The sequence below is a fragment of the Corvus hawaiiensis genome, chromosome 3 (genome assembly GCF_020740725.1).
Source record: "Corvus hawaiiensis isolate bCorHaw1 chromosome 3, bCorHaw1.pri.cur, whole genome shotgun sequence".
NCBI classification, from domain to species: Eukaryota; Metazoa; Chordata; class Aves; order Passeriformes; family Corvidae; genus Corvus; species Corvus hawaiiensis.
Window position 1 is genome coordinate 105,813,060 of NC_063215.1, and position 16,640 is coordinate 105,829,699.

At 49.1% G+C, this 16,640-nt stretch overlaps 1 protein-coding gene and 1 long non-coding RNA gene across 2 annotated transcripts; both read right to left on the reverse strand.

Annotated features, from left to right (window-relative positions):
• Positions 1-5,306: 5,306 nt before the first annotated feature.
• LOC125322362 (TOG array regulator of axonemal microtubules protein 2-like) lies at positions 5,307-13,556 on the reverse strand. Its single transcript, XM_048296015.1, has 5 exons — positions 13,525-13,556; positions 12,465-12,568; positions 9,540-9,744; positions 8,141-8,357; positions 5,307-5,542 (listed from the first exon to the last, which is right to left on the reverse strand). The coding sequence occupies exons 1-5, from the start codon at positions 13,534-13,536 to the stop codon at positions 5,307-5,309; spliced, it is 774 nt and encodes a 257-aa protein (XP_048151972.1). The 5' UTR covers positions 13,537-13,556.
• Positions 13,557-13,601: 45 nt separating this feature from the next.
• LOC125322528 lies at positions 13,602-16,529 on the reverse strand. The gene is made up of 3 exons (XR_007202056.1): positions 16,488-16,529; positions 14,839-14,991; positions 13,602-13,642 (listed from the first exon to the last, which is right to left on the reverse strand). It is a non-coding gene; the product is annotated as an uncharacterized LOC125322528 (long non-coding RNA).
• Between the last annotated feature and the right edge of the window lie 111 nt (positions 16,530-16,640).

Consider the following 16,640-nt stretch of genomic DNA (forward strand, 5'->3'; position numbering starts at 1 on the left):
AAAGTTCAGCCAGTTCCCTTGGGAATAGAGGCATCCCAGGTCCTATCATACACCATGAACTCTTTCCCTTCTTCCTCTGGGTTTTTGTTGTAGACTCAGAAGAAGCTGTAGATCAGGTACAAGGGAAGAAGTGAGTTAGTTGAACTCCCACCTTTACAATCACCACAACTAATGGGTGAGGCACTCGAGGGGTTATTTATTATTGAGAAGATCACTTTGTTTTTATTTTTCATGAAACTAGCATCACTATAATTGCTCTGAACTGTATGGAGCTGGCAGGAAGGGAGAGAGAGATTCCACTACTTTGCTTCTGTGCTGCTCATGGCTCATCCACTACTTGGGGATCCCTTTCCTTCCAAACAGTTGGCAACCCACAGGGGTCTCTAGAATTTGACAATTCCACCTAGGAAGTAATTGCTTTCCCAAGCCAGTTTTCAAGGCCTTTGTTTCTGTAACTCCCCCTCAGTTCTTGGTTGGGTTTTCTTGGTGGTTTTTATTTCTCTTTACAACAAAGGCAGTGCTGGGACACAAACAATGGCACCACGTGTTAGAAGCAAAAGAATTGTTTCTTCAAATCTCATCTCTCCTATCATTCCATGCCCAGAGATGGCAAAGGAACAACAACCCTGGCATTGAGGCTTTGAACTTGAAAGCAGGCGCTGACACACATGCACCAGACACCTCATTTGGTCTGGCACAACTCTTCTTGTCAGGGATCAGGCAAGGCAGGGAGGGGGGACAAGGCAGAAGGCATCTCCTCCCCCAGCCTCAGCCTGCAATACTGACACAGGCAGAGAGAGTCGGGGAAGGGATTTGCCATCGTGAACCTGCCATAGGTGGCTTTAGGCTTGTGCTGTCAGAGGATGACAAACTCTGATCCTGCATAGGCTGCATCCATTTGGAAGTCTCCTTCCCCTTAACTGGAACATTCACAAGGACTTTCTGTCTAAGGAGGTTTCCCTATTTCTTCCCGTGCAAAAACAGGCAATGTCCATGAATCTCCTTCAGATCTCAAAGGGTTCAGCACAGGAACTGCCCCAAGGGAAGGTGTTCTCCTTCTTCCTTCAAAGGCAGGAGGAAGGAGTGGGAACATTTCTCCTTTCATGCTAAATGTCTTTTTTTCTCTACTAATTATGACCTTAGAAAGGGTGCAGGGAGATGAAAGGCATGTGCAGGATGGAGAGGAATGTTTTCTTTTCCTGCGGTGCATTTCCCGAGCCCCAAGGTACCAGTGCAGCTCCTGGAGTAATTTTCACTGCACCACCGGAGCATACTCCCAGTGACCAGGCTCTGGGAGAATCCACTGAGCCCATCAAGGAATTGAAAGGAATTTGAAGACATTTAAACCAGGATGGTTTTCAACCAAACTGCCACAATGCCACCCCTGGGTCAGCATTCCAATGGTCATTTTAGGACAGACATGCCCTGTACCTACTTGCATGTTCAGAGTTCTTCTCTTTGCTTCTTCCGCTGGATCTTGGCCTTGAGAAAAGGGAGGACAAAAGAACATATGAGCAGGTAGAAAGAGAAGGGCATGGAATGTGTGTAGCATCACAGGAGGCAAACCTTCTTAGCATGGTCCCCCTGATGAAGGAGGAAATGCAACACATAAACCCAACACGATGCAAAGCTGAGGAATTGTCCTTAAGCTTTCAGGTGCTGGAGTCCCACAGAGCTTGCCAAGCTCCGGCTGAAACACAGCAGTCATTCTTCAACTTGCATCAGACCTGCCCAGTTCTCTCCTTTTGCAGCCAAGTGGCTCCTACAGCCTCTGTGAAGCAGCAAGAGCTGCTGAGCTGAGACACAAGTCTGTATGGAGGGCAGCTACTTTTGTTCTCCTGCCCAAGCTTGACGTTGCCTGCTCATGCCTTACATTGGTGACAGTCTCGGGCTACATGGCGTCATAGCACTGCTCTCTCCTGAGAATGACAGTACACCTCCTTGCTCTTTCAAGGACAAAAAGGCCTTTTCCAACTCAGCTGCTAGGTAAGGATATTCCGATTGCACTTTAAAAGCCCTACGGACGCTTTTCAATTGGAATGATACTTCTGGGACTCCTGCTTTATCCTTGTCACTAGGATAAGCTTGACAGCTACATTTTCTCACACATATATCCAAGCCAATATCTTTGCATCAGGTACAGTCCTATAACTCTTCTCTAGCACCTTGCCCTCTTTGATCTTAAGCCCAGATCGAAATACTAAACATCGATCAGATTATACATCTGTACCCCAAGTTTTATCTGGGCTCTGGTTTCACGGTGGAGGCCCAGGCACAGAGAAGTCACACCTGACATTTACAGGAGCAGCACCTGAATTTGCAGACACCTCCTCAGTAGCCAATATTTGCCCTGACATATCCTCATGGCTGCAGAAGTTGACAGGCAAGGATCACAGTATTCAAAGAACCACAGTATCCAGATCCATGCAATACAGTTCCCAAATGACAGCACAAACACCACAGAGGGAATCAGTAGCCAAGTCCAGCAGAGGACCTGTTCTGAGGTGCTCTTAAGCCCTGCCTCCTCTTCCCCACAACCACCTCTGCTCTTAGGGCATATGGTGTTGGCTTTGCCATTGTGCTGGATCACCACAGATGGGCAAAATGGGGAATACACTGAGGTTTGCCTAAATACAAGGGAGAGATGACTGTGGAAAATAACCTCATGAGATGGGAAGCGTGAGGGGAACAGCACACTGGAGCAGCAGACACCTTGGCTTACCTCATCTCCTGGGACTCCTGGAAATCCAGCTGCGGAGAGCTTGGGACAGACGCTGCCGCACTGCTCACAGGGGGACTCACTGCCTTGCGTATTGGGGGGATCAAAGGTGGTCCCAATGATCCCTTCTTCATATCCCCACCACTGGAACACAGCAAGGAAGCCTGCAAAGAGTAGAACACAGTACTCCTCAGATCAAGCATCCAGCCTTGCCCCCATTCATGCCTGAAGACATTTAGCCATGCTCTTAGCTGAGACCTGGCAGAGATGTCAATGGAGCAGCTTGGTCTAGGACAGGGAATGGAAAGGGAAGTGGTGAGGGAGAGGCCATGTCCCACATTTGCCATCGCTATCCCTGTGCTCACTTCTCTGGAAATGTGGCTACATTCCCAGATGGCATCCACATGTTTGGCACCAAGATGTTCTGCGGTGCCACTGCTTCCACTGGCCTTTTGGATCGTATGGGAATGGCCTTGGATCCCTAGTCTCTCCCTGTCCCTATAGCACCTAACAGCCAGTGCGGATCTCCAGCCAAGTCCCCACAAAGCCATTCTGCAGGATGTCCAAACCTGCTTTTCTCAAGCCTCTCATTTCTGCTGCTGCTTCCCTTCCCTCGTACAGTTCCCCAGCAGCCTTTGAGCCCTGATGCTGCTGAGTTCTGGGCATGCTCGGTGCTCTCCAGCTCCCACACATCCATCATCTCTGGCTCCCTGGCATTTAGGAAGTTCTGCTGAGCTCCCTGCCCTGCTGCTCTCTGGAAGGCCTCTGCCTGCCCAAGTTGCTCCAGGGCCCCCATGCCATGTCCAGCAAGCAGGGTGGAGGGAGCGGGGGCAGATGCACACCCTTCCTTAGGATCCCATTGTCCCTGGCACAGCTAAAGAGCCAAATCAGGCCCTGTTCAAACTTCAGTGGAAGGATCAGTTCCTCTCAGGGATACGCTGGGCCATTTCTCAGCAAGGCTGGAATCAAGTACACAAGCCTTGGGTTGGACATTCTGTTTACCAAAGCTGTTGTTCATCTGCCTCCTCCTGCACCCCACGGCAAACCCAAAACAACTGCAGGTCCTGGCCCTGCTGCAAAGGCAATCGTGGGGGTGGGCTCTGGGCTGCTCTCCCCATGGCCACCTGCCATCCCTTCCCTCTGGACAAAGCCGTGCCAGAATGCACAAAGCTGCCCAGAAGCTGATGAAGTCTAGAAATAGCATCAGAGACAACTGGGCACAAGGGCATGGCTGTACAACTCAAAAGCTGACACAACCTGGAACTGACTTTGCAGGACTGCCTGTTCCAGCAAACACCTTTCTCCGTCCAAACCGGACACAGCTGACAGAAAACAGCACCAAGACACAGAGATGGTTCACACATACCCGTAGTTTACTAAATGTAGAAGGATTGGTTCACAAGATTGGCCAACTTCAGCTGCTCTGACTGCCTGTTGGTGTTTTCTCAGCCATAAGACAGAGCAGGAGCCACAAGAGAGCCAGAAACCATTCAAAGACCTCCCCTGCTATTGATACCCGCTGAGGACATGAAGCCTTCACTACACACCCACTGCAAAGGCAGCCTGAAGTGCAGTGTCCTGCTGAGCTCTCCCTTTGCTCAGCTGCTTCCCTGGCCTCACACCACAGCAAAAGGTCTCCGAGCTCTGCCTACAGCACATAAACTGAAAACCTTTCACACAGGACTCTAGCTTCATTTCCTTACCTTCCATCCTTTTCCCTCTGTACTCAGCTCCTGGTTTGCTCTACAGTCTTCGTCGTAGCTAGTGCCATTTTTCCCCTTCTCCTGCTCTCTGCTACTTATTTTCTTTGCATTTGAAGAAGGAGAGCTCTTCTGGATGGGAGGCAATGGCTTGGAGGGAAGGGGCATAAAGGGAGATGGCCGGAAAGACTTGGCAAAAATGAACCTAGTCACACCTGCAAAGTGGAGACACAAAATATAACAGAGGCCACAATGACAACGTAAAGCCTCTGAAGCTACAATATTTCATGTGAGAGATTCCCTGGAAACTTCTAAAGAGCTGCACAGGGAAACATGCTCCTGCCAGCAGCCACTTGAGGCAGGCCAGGGAGACACCCTGACCCACTTGCACAGAGCCAGCACAGGAACAGCCTGGCCTCTGGGCTGCCCTGGGACAGCAGGGAGCCCAGAGGCCTGTGCTTTCCAGGAATGGCTCAGCTGCACACGCACCCTCCTGCTCCTCTCCCGGCCCCACAGCTGAGCAGCCCTACAGCTCCACGGGGCACTGGGAGCAGCACAGCTCAGTGCAGGGGGCACATGCAGGGCAGAACTGTTCCCTGGCAATGTGCCCAGGCTCTCTAGGCTGGCACAAGAGCCTTCCTCCCGCCAGAGAGCGGCCCAGCTCCCGCCTTACCTCTTTGTGAGGCTGAGCCATGCTCAGCCTTCACCTTGTCCTCAATTGGAAGTTGCTTCAGGCACCCCATGCCACGACTAGGAAGGGGGGTGGAGAGAGCGGGGGCAGGTGCACACCCTTCCTTTGCATTCTGTCCTTTTTGGCACAGCTAAGAAGTCACGTCCGGAGGTGTCCAACTCAGCACTTTGTCATCTTCCTGCAGGTCATTGAGCCTTCACCAGCCCAAAATGTCGGAGAGGTTTTCCCGCACATGCGGAGGCTGGCTGGCAGCATGCTTCCTCAGCTTGGCACCCATCACCTTGTAGAGGGCGCAGGCAAGCTTGGTGACCACAGTGCGGACATTGGCGCTTCGGACAGGCAGCGCCTTGTTCCCCAGGAAGGACCAGAGCACGGGCAGGGCGTAGCGCTGGACGACTTCGGGGCTCCTGGGATAAACCCATGCCACAAGCGCTGCCGGAAGAGAGACGCAAACTTCTTAACCACCAGCCTTAATGCAAACAAGGATCTACCTCTAGTTGTGATTTTGGGAGTCTCTCTGGCTAAGATCAGTGAAATAACAGTGAGAGCCCCATGATCCAGAAATGGGCAAAGCAGCTGAACATCCCCAAAACAGAACCACCAAGCCCTCAGGACTAATTTCTCCAGATCCGAGCCTTGTACCTGTGGCAGACTTCATAGCTTTACTAAATCATTCCACAATCTGTTTCTGGCATGATGAATGACCAAAATGTCAAATTGCTGTTTATTTCCATTTAGAAGTTGTCTAAACCCACTGCTGAAGGTTTGAAAGGCACTTTAGAGAGGAAATTGAGAGATTTCTAATAAAAAGGATGACTCCGTTTTTGTGACCTGGCTTAATTAGCAGTGGATTTAGACCCCGCTAAAGCAAGGCTATAAATAAAGCAAGGCTATACACTGTCTTCTCTAGTATATATTGAGGTTATCATTTTCCCATCCCTTGGCTATTGCTGACATAGCAAGCTCCTCTGAGCAATCAATTATCAGCTGCATTTGGAGCATTTTGGGCAGCGCTGACATAGGAAGACCCTGACTGCACACCCTGAAATGCTCAGTCCAATGGCACTTCCACAGCACAGGCAGGGAGCCTCAGCACTCTGCTTCTGCCCCTCTGCCCCCAAAGGCTGCCTTGCACAAAATCCGTGCCTCTAACACGTGTGCTGAGTTTTGACCTAAGCTGTGACCCCCAGGCACTGCAGGCTTCCGCCTCAAAACTTTCCAAGAGCAAAGCAAGAATTCTGTGAGGACAAAACAAACCGATCCCCTGAAACAGCATTTGCCACCATTTTCCCTAAAGGATCAGAGCTGTCCTTGAGCTTCCAAGAGAGGAGCCAGCTTGGGAATTTTTAGCCCCTCCCTTTCCTGGAGGCAGCTTCTGAGATGCCCCAGTGAGAGCTCAGCCCCGAGGCCGAGTGCCGCCCCCATCTCAGATGCTGCACACCTCTGCAGCAGCCAGGGAAAACCTGCCCAATACACCTTCCATGGGTATTGGGCAGGAGGGACAAGCTCAGCACCTCCTGATTTGGAGGAGCCACTCTAGTGTCTATTCACTGGCATTCCCTGTAAATTCTGCCTCGGAAGACCTCTTGCCTTAGAAGGGGAGGCCATACCTGAGAGATGCTCCGTGACATCCAGCAGAGCTTGGCCCTTCAGTTCACTCCTGCGGTGGCTGAACTCTTTCATCAGGGATACTTTATCTACAAGGGAAACACACATTTCTGCTCTCTCTTCTGAGGTCATAAGAGAAAGGACAGTGGGGAGGGAAAGGGCAGGGGCAACTACATTTTGTAAAAGAAAGGAAATTCCTGCCGATTTTTGAATCCTTTTCTTCTTTCCTTCCAGCCTACTTGGGAGGATTTTAAATTCCAAAAGAAAAGCTCTCCTTTCACATTTTAAATCCAAAGTTGTCTGCTGTACCAGGAGCTATGTTAAACATTTCACATCAGGGACCTCAAGAGTTCAATCACACGTAAGCAGTGAAAAGGTTTTGCATCCCAGAGCTTTGCAGAGGTGATCTTCTCTCTCCCCTATGGAAAAGGGTGAGAAGGCTCCAAAATGCACACCTCCGCTCCCACCTGAAGGATAAGCTGTTTTTAAATTGTCAGGTTACCTGTGTGGATCTAGGGACAAGACTCCAAGTTACTCATACAAGAGCTATTAGTGCTCAGTGCCTCAGTAGCCTGTGGGTTTCTGTAACATCTGTGAAATCAGATCTTGGCAGAGAGACTGGAAAATGAACTGATTTCCCAATACTTGACCGGCGTATGTATTTTGGTTTTCCTTGTGCCTATCTGTCGCGGTTTTGGGGGTCATGTTTGAATTTACTGTTGCCTGCATTGGCCTGCAAGCCTCGAGTCCTACCACTCTAATAAGCCAAGGCAAGCTTTTCCTGGAGACAGAACGTGTGTGGGATGAAGTTTGGTCCCTCACAGGGTCACCAGGGCTGGCAGTGACAAAGCAGGCAATCTGCTTCATTGGGAACCACTACAGAGCTACACCCCAGTGTGGGTTTCAGTAGCAGGGTATTATTAAGAGCTCCTTTCCTGCATGAGATACAAAAAGGAGGTCCCAAATGATCTTCATGCAAGCATGCAGTAAAGAACTGATCCTGCTGTCCTAATGAAGCTAATGCCTATGATGTGGAGCCTTCCAGGAGGCTGCTCTGCAGAGGTTCTGATGCGCCGCTGTCCCTTCATGCCAACAGCAAAGCTATTCATTTGGGAAGTCAACTGGGGCCCAGGCAAACTCCAAAAATCCCTTTGGCCCTGAATTCCAGCAAAGCTGTAGTCCAGCACTTCCTCTTCAGACAAGCAGCACAGAGCCAAGGGCTCCTGGGACTTTTGGGAAATGCTGATGCACATTCAAGCCTGGTGGGGGACTGGTGCGTAAGGACTGCACCTGCACAGCTTCTGGTGGATGTCAGCTGGAGGTTTCCACAGACAACAACAGCTGTCAAGGCACTCAGCGTTCTCTTGACTCGCAGAGGCAGAGACACACTTGAGGAGAGTCCATGCCAGGGCTCAGCCTTACCTAAGTGAGCCATGGATTCTTCCAGCGCTTTCACAGCTGCGGCATAAACCCCGGGGTCCTTTGAGTTTAGGTTGTTTGTTATTCCTTCAACCAGACAGATGATCACCGGGTTTAAGCCATCTTTCAGGATGCCTATGATTTCAGCCAGCACGTCCAGCGCCTTCTGCTTCACTTTCTTGTGCGTATCACCAAGTCTTGGGACAAAATAATCAAAAATCTGTGAAGAGAACAAACAACATGAAAGCTGGATTAAAATGTCCTTGTTTGAGGAAGGGACGCAGAAGTGAGCACTCAGCAATGTAAAAGATGAAAGTGATCCTTCCTGTCAGGTCAGCACTTGCTTGCACAATTTCCCTGTTTTCCTGTGGGCCGCTCACTGGAATGGTTGCGCAACCTCATGCTGGTTGAAAGATTTTCATATATTTTGAAGAGCTTTGGGTGGGGACAGAATAGTTCCTATGGTGTTTCTCTCCACATTTCAGTCATTAAATTCATCCCATTTATTGATGCAAAACGGTATCTTTGCTTTCGAAGTATGGAACCAGATATTTACAATGCCCCTTTTTCTACGCAGTTGTCTCAAGTTCTGAGGGCAGTTACGATTTTGCCAAAACTATGGCTGGAGGAGATCCAGGTTTTGTTCCATCTGTCTCAGAACCTGTGTCTGGAGAAGTGCAGGGCTCTGATCAACTCTTCCAGGATCCAGACCAATTGTCTACCCAGCAGGTAGACTTCTGAAATTTAATGTGCTGGACCGCTCTCATTAGAGCAGGTTCAGTCCCTTGACAGCCACATTATCAGGCACCATTTTCTGGACAAAGGGAAAAAGCAGCTACTGGGAGGAGAAGGAAGAGATCTGTCCCTAGCCATTTCCCTCCTTTTCCAAATAGAAAAAAGACCCCCCAAGAATGGTGAACACCGTCTTTACCAAGAGGACTAGGGATGCCGATGGAAACGAGTAACCAGAGTTGTGCCTGTGCAAGACAAGTCGGAGTTTACAGAAGTATCCTTTTAAAAAAAATTGGTTTAAACCTGTCCAGCCTGATACTTCTCTTCCCCATCCAAACCCATTTTTTTGTCTAGAGAATAATTGCCACGCTTTCAGTGGCTGGATTCCCTTCACTTAACCCAAGTGGGAGTAGGAGACAGCAGAAGTTACACCAGCAGAAAACTCTGTCCTCATCTGATGAACAGCATCAATAGGCACCTGCCAGACAAATACATCTGGACTGAAAGAACTTGTCCTGAAGCGTGGACCTGAATTAAATATTTCAGGGTAAGAGGCACCAGCCTGTCCCACACAGCCAGGATGTAGTGCCAAGACACACTGAATTAACTTGCCTGCTACAGGCTTGGGAAAGGAGCTAAAGGAAAGGAACAATGAAGACACCCTACATACTTGGACAGTGTTAGTGGAGACGAGCTGGGGGCTGCTTTTGCACAGGTCTAGGAGGAGTGCCACTCCTTCCATCCGTGTCTTAAACTCCTTGGCTTCCAGGAGATTGTACAGCTTCTGGAGCGACTCCGTTTCTTCCACAGCCGGAGGTAACGTGACCTGGGCTTTTGGGCGGCGTAGGCGGCGTCCATCAGAGGTAGACTTCACCCTGTTGAATAAAACCAAATGAGGACCTGTTGGTGATCATACCTTCAGTTAATTGTGAGCAGAACATCTTGGAGAGGTTTCCTAATGATGTGATTTCAAGCTAGAAAATCCTGATCTGAAAAACAACGGGAGACCTCATGACAATCTGTCATGGGTTAGCAAGCATAGTCCCGGAAGTGATGTTCTTGCAAAGGAGTGCTTACAGCTCCTTCTGTGACCTGACAGAACCTATCAGCTGGCCACTTTGAATATGGACAATTCTTTAAGCCACTTAAAGTTGTGACCGCCTCTGTGATCCACACTTAAGAACAGGAAACCCCGAGGCAGACTCTCTCTGTCTTGTTTCCGGTGCTGGGACAGGTGGCTGCGGGCCCCGTGTGGGGGCCAGCGGGCCCGGCCCAGGCCCTGCTCAGGCCAGGCCGGGTCGGGCCACGGCCATCCTGGAGCCGACGGGCCCTGTTCCACCCGCGGAACCCCCCCCACAGCAGGGCTGTGGGCAGCCGGAGCGGCTCGGCTCCCCCTCTCCAGAGCTGCCAAGATTCAGCTAAAGCTGCACGGCTGTCTGGCAGAGGTCATGTGACCAACAGCGATAAGCCACATTCCAGCTGCAAGGCCTAGGTGAGATTAACCCTTTTAGCGCTATGAAGAGCTGAAAACCGGAGGGAAGTGAAAGAGGAGATGCTTAAAGCTGAAATTCTGTTGTGAAGCTATGATCGATCAGAGTACCTGCTGTAATTTCATGAAGGCATGGGGGGTGGAGCATTCAACTTGTACTTGTGAGCAAAAGCACCTGCGCTGAGATAAGCAGATGCTGACGCAGCTGTAATTTCATGAGAAGTTTGAACAGGGAGAGATGGAAGTGATGAGGACTTTTGCTCCAAATGGAAAAGGAGAAAACCTCAGGTCCTAGAGATGCTCCCAGAGATAGTTCTAAAGAGGAAGATGAGGAAGACCCTTTGCTTCCAGGGAAGGAGAAGGGCCTCTATTCTTAGAAATGAAATGCTCCCAGAGATGGGTGAAGAGAACTTTTGTTTCTGAACGGCTCAACCTTAAAATTTTACCCCAGCAATTCAAGAGTGGACCCTCGAAAGCAGTTGTGGGAAAAGCTGCAAGACGGGGGAAGGGACTCACATGCAAGCAGAGAACCAACCCGGGTGGCTGGCTCCTTGCGATAATGTTTTCATAGCATGGGCAAGAGACTCCTCTTCCTAAATGGACTGAACAAGGTTATTATGGAAGTGGTAAACAGACTGAACATCTCAAGGGCTGTCTTTTTACATTATCACTGCGAGAAGGGAGAAAGGCAGGGGGGAGGAGAAGTGTTCTGAAGGCGTGGTATGACTTTTTTTTTCTTCTTTTAGGTCTGTTAATAAACTTCTTTCTATTCTTTCAAGTTTGGTGACTGCTTTGCGTTTCTCCTAATTCTTATCTCACAGAAGGTAAATAGTAATGAGTATTTTGGACCAAACCACTACACTAAATTGGTGTTTCTGCCTGGTTACAAACCAAACCCGCTACACAATCATTACAGGAGACAATCTGCAAGCAACATTCTCACCAGTGCTTACTCAGGAAAACCAAGGATGAGATGCATCTCACTTCTCTCCAGACGGCTTCCCAGGTACACATGTCGCACTGCTTTGTGAGGAAAGAGAGACGCTACTTCCATGTTTAAATGCCTCATCATGAGGGAGGTGTGCGTCTTATAATAAGGAAACTCATCCCTCTGGAGAAGTGTCTCTACAGCAGGCATGACAATCTGGAAAAGTAGCTCAGATGCATCTGAACAGATGGATAGGGGCATATCTGAAGGATCCAGAAAATCCGTAAGAGGGATAAAAACAGAAGCCAGACATCCCAGCACTACGCTCACATGATTGCTTCCCTAGAGACTAGATCCACAGCTTAACAAACCCACTGGGAACAACTCTCTTGAGCATGGGAAGATCCTGACTACGCTACTGAGGCATGTGGTCACTCTCCTGCCAGCGCTGAGCATGACAGAGCTAAATAAATCCCCTCTGTTATCAGAGGACAACAGGTACAAGTAGCTCTCCCACTGGCAGGAAGAGACAGCAAGGACCAAATTCCTGTCTCAAATGCTGATTGCAGCACAGGGGGAAATAAACCAAACATGCTGTCCATCAAGCAAACAGTATGAAGGACAGGAATGTCAAGACAAAACGTCCACATTGAGACACCTGTTGACCAAAGTTGCTCAGGAACTGGCTTGCTACTTACTACTCATCTTGGTACTGTCTGAGGGTAAGAAAACCATGACTCAGGAAGGCCAAACCACATGCATGGGAAGTGCTATTTTGGGGAACGGCATCTTGCTTCTAGACTGGGACTTCTCATCAAAACACCCATCTGAAAAAGACTGCTCTCAGAGGAAAAAAACCCTGCTTGAATTTACTTGTCCCAAGTGAGGCAGCGGAGACATGGCCCTCTCACAGCCTCCACAGCACTGTCCTTGCCACTGCACTGGATCTTCTGAGCTGCAACCAATGGGTGTCTTTTTGTCGCCCATTTTTTGTGGAAACCCTTCCAGAGAAGTTGTGTTCAGCGTAATGCAGAAGGAGACATTTTTTATGATAGAGCATTTGTAGGGAAAGGAAACAATCTCTGGCACAGGTCATCTCCACCAGAAAGATTTTCCTGAGGAAGAGACATGTAAAGCTTGCCACGTGCTTTGTCACATCTAACTAAAGTGCTCAGTACCGTTTACTAGAAGGCAATGTGGCCTGGGGCTTCTTCGAGCCATCGCTCCTCTTCTTCACAGGCTTCTCGACAGATGGGTGTTCATCCTTCTGCGTTTCCATCCCCTACAAAGGCATAAAGAAACCCCATGGATCTTTAGAATGTAAAATAGGAAATTACCTGTTTAAAACACAACTTATAACCAGGATCACTGCAACCAAGGCTTGGGCAAACCTTTCCGAACTTACAGAAGGAAACAGGCCAGAGGTTCAGTGATGCCAACTCTTTGTTTTCAATAGCCCAAGGCAGGTTATGGCTGCTACCATACTGAGCAGCAGTCTAAAATCCCAAATGCATTCCTCTTGAGCATAAATGGGAATAATGCAAACTGGTAGGGAACTAATGCTCTTAAAGGAAGCTGCAGAAAAATTTGGACTCTTTGGAGGTTGGCCCATTGTGTTGGAAGTTGATTTGGTTCCACACTCACTCTCCCTGGTGCTGCACAAAGGCACACTCCCTTCTATAACGTAGGTAAAAAGAATAAAAAAATAACCCAGGCAAACAAATGATTTTCCTCTGGATGCTGCTGAATTCACCAAGCTTCTTCCAGCTGCACAGGGCATGACAGCAGGGCAGTATTCCCAGAAGACAGATAGTAATTGTAGGAATTGGGATTGACTGGGACATCTTTTGAATATTTGGAAATTTTCTTGGCACTACTGCTTCCTGTGTCTTTTGCAAAGACTCTGTTATCTCCAGAAGCACTGTTCTCACTTAATTGCGTCACTGGGGGCAGAGTAGGGATAGTGGGGTGGGGGGTTATGCTTAAATGTAAACACATTTCCTCCTCTTTCCCTTCCCTGTTTGTGGCCAATATTCAAAATATCCAATACCCCACTTTTCCCCTGATATTATCAATTCCTTTGTGCTCTGCAGATGAACAGGCTACGGATCAACAGTTCATTCCCAGGAGCAAAATGATTTGGCAGGAAAGGAATGAGATAAGATTAGGTATGTTTGATCTCATATCAGCAGTGGCAATACTTGCACAAAGGAGACATTTCTCCTACCAAGCACTTACTTTCTTCTTCATTCTTGTCAGAATATCTTCCAGGTCACGGGTGGAAAGAGATTGTTCCAAAAGCCTTTTAAATTTTTGGTGATTCAGCATCATTTTCACCATCTCCTGTCCATAATGCCTAAAACAAGAAAGAAAGAAAGAAAGAAAGAAAGAAAGAAAGAAAGAAGGAAAGAAAGAATAGAAGGTGAACAAACAAAGGAGGAGCGTTAACAGAATAAGCTGATACCTTAAACTCAGCAGCTGCCATACCTGCATGAGAAGGCATTACCTACTCAGCAAAGAGAGAGGTTTACCTCCACTTGTCACTGCACAGTGCTGTCAGCTGAACACAAGAGGCAAGAGGAGAACGTGGGGCAACAGAAAAATACAATCTCACTCTGAAACTGTGGGTGCACTTCTGTGGCATCGAAGGATCCCAGGGAACAAGCAAAACACCTCTGCTTTGAGTCAGAGCTTATTAGCAGTGTCTTGCTGCCATTGCACAGTAATTTGCCTTTCTTTAACTGGCAGGGAAGCCAGGACCAAATGCCTCATGCTTGCTTTTGATTATTCTATACCATATGTATGCACAGGGACAGCTAGTTGCTCATGCGTTCTTGGCAGCTATTAATGGGAATTGAATCCTCAAAGTGAGGGGATTTGGGTGGTTTGGGTTGATTTTGCCACTAGGAAACCACAGTTTTCTTCAGGAAGCAATTTGGAGGTCATTCAGCCACAGATAAGAGCAATATAGAAATCTGCAGAAGAGGTTTAGAAAGACTGAATACATTGGCTAAAGACCCCTGGAATATTTCTAGGAAAGTCTTAAGTTAATGAGAAATAGATGTATGCGATCCTTCAGTGATGAACATTAGCCAACATTTTGGCTTTGTCTTGTGCACCTAAGGCCAAGCAAAACTGTTTGACTGGCTCATCTGATGGCTCTTTTGATCTCAGGAAAGAATCATTCAAGTCCCAGGAAGTTGGCAATGCTCCCTCTTGCGGGACAACCTCAGGTTCCCCAGCACAGTCATTTCCCCAGACAAGCCAGGGCAGTGGTCACAGCACCAAGCCTGACAGAGCTCAAGAAGCCTTTGGACAATGCTCTCGGGCACATGGAGTGACTCTTAGGGGGCCCTGCACACGGGCAGGAGCTGGACTCGATGACCCTGATGGGTCCCTTCCAATTCAGCGTATTCCGTGACTCTGTGAACCTCATCCACACAGTGAGGGAACTTAATATTTCCTTTAGCTTCCACTCTTTTGTGGTTTTGCCCTTTACAGCCAGACACCCAACAGTTTTCCTGTTTTAGGAGGTGAAATGAAGATCATTACCTTGTGTCCTCGTGACAGTCCTGAGCAAGCGTCCCTGCCGCGTGCGCCAGCCTCTCAGCCCTGGGCGTTCCTGCGAGCTTCGTGACTCCAGTTTTCTCCATCAAGGACAGGAGGAGTTGGGCCGCGCACTTCCGCACCTGGACGTGGCGGCTCCTGGGAAGAAGAGAGCGGACACTGGGACACAGGGAGCAGAGGGACACAGCGCAGGCCTTGGCCAGAGCATGCTCCCTGTCATTGCTGGGGGAAGGAGGCCTGGGTTCTCCCTGACACTTGGGACACCTGTAGAAGGTTCTGTCCGCAGAGAAACACAAAGTTAGCACTCTACAGAAGGACTGCCTGCAAGCAAGAGTGAGGAATTCAGTCTCCCTGCACTATCTGATACTCAACGTCTTTCCCCAAATTCACTCTGAGAAAGAGGGAAATTAAAGACAACCCAGGCTGACCCATCAGAAGCCAGCCACTACACAGACAGCCGCAGCAGGATTGAGGATATTTGCACCCATTTACCCCAAATCTGCAGACCTTGGGAAAGAAACAAATGCAGGGAAAACACGCTGTGGGACATGAAGTTGCAGAATATTCTGCAATGCAGCCAGTTTCTTCTGTGAGGCTTGGCGAGAGATACATCTGAACGTTTCCCCCTTTTCCAAAGCTGAGGAAAGGGTGGCAGTCAGTTTAGCCAGCTTGTCCTGTTCTAGACAGTGTCTCTTGGGGACTATCAGGCCCAGCACCAACACTTAAGGCAGCACCTGCTTCAGCTGTCCCATGGCAGTCGGCCTGTGAAGGTGCCTGTACAGTGATTCATCATCTCAAGGCTAACATGAGACATCAGTTTGAATAGCAAGTGGGCCTCTAAGGCCAGGACAGTCCTACAAGACTCCTCTTGGCAGGAGCTGCACCTGCTGTGCAGGCTGTGCCACACCCAGCACGTTCTCCCCCATGTGCTCCATGCCCCAGCAAGAACCCTCCTTACTTCTCAAGTAATGGCATAATGAGGATGCATGGTTTTTCCCAAGGCCTCTGTGGTTAGGGCTGTGAAATATCAAAGAGCGCTCACAGCTGCAGTTGCAATTGTCCCTCTTCCCACAAAACCACAGGGCTCTATCCTTAGCCTTTGCAGGCACTTTCACTTGCCCACCATTCACCACATCTAGGCAACTCGGACAGACTGGGAGAACTCCAGGAAGCAGCAGCAAGCTGAGTCAGGGGAGGTTGAGCTTGGATATCAGGAAAAAGTTTTTCACCCAGAGGGTGGCTGGGCACTGGAACAGGCTCCCCAGGGCACTGGTCACAGCACCAAGCCTGAGAAAGTTCAGGAAGCCTTTGGACAACGCTCTCAGGCACATGGTGTGACCCTTGGCGTGTTTGTTCTGTGCAAGGGCAGGAGCTGGACTCGATGAGCCTGATGGGCCCCTTCCAACTCAGCATATTCTACAGCTCTGTGATTCTGTCAACTAAAGGGCTGCACGAGGGCAGAAATAGGTGACAAGAGGAAAGAAGTGAGGTTGATTGGAGAATCAAGTCACTGAGTTCACAGAAGATGCAGGATACAGGACCCTTCCCTCCCACCGTTCCCATTCTCTCTCTCAGCCCTTCTCCCCCCCACACAATAGAAGGTGAAGAATATCACTAAGAGAAGAAGAACCTACTGGACTCCACTGTCCATGAGAGCAGTCATTGCTCGTGCAGGAGTCACATGCTCCACCATGACTCCCAGGGTGTGACTGGCTGCTTTCTGAACAAACTCTGGGGAGTTCCACACCATCTGGAGAAGGACCCGAGCAACCTCATCCACCTCCGAG

Bases quoted from the DNA above. Each gene is read 5' to 3' on its own strand.
- LOC125322362 (XM_048296015.1), bottom strand. The intron at 9,745-12,464 runs GTACTGAGCACT...TTTATTCAACAG, and splicing joins ACATTGCCTTCTAGTAAACG to GGTGAAGTCTACCTCTGATG. The intron at 8,358-9,539 runs GTATGTAGGGTG...TTCTCTTCACAG, and splicing joins TCTCCACTAACACTGTCCAA to ATTTTTGATTATTTTGTCCC.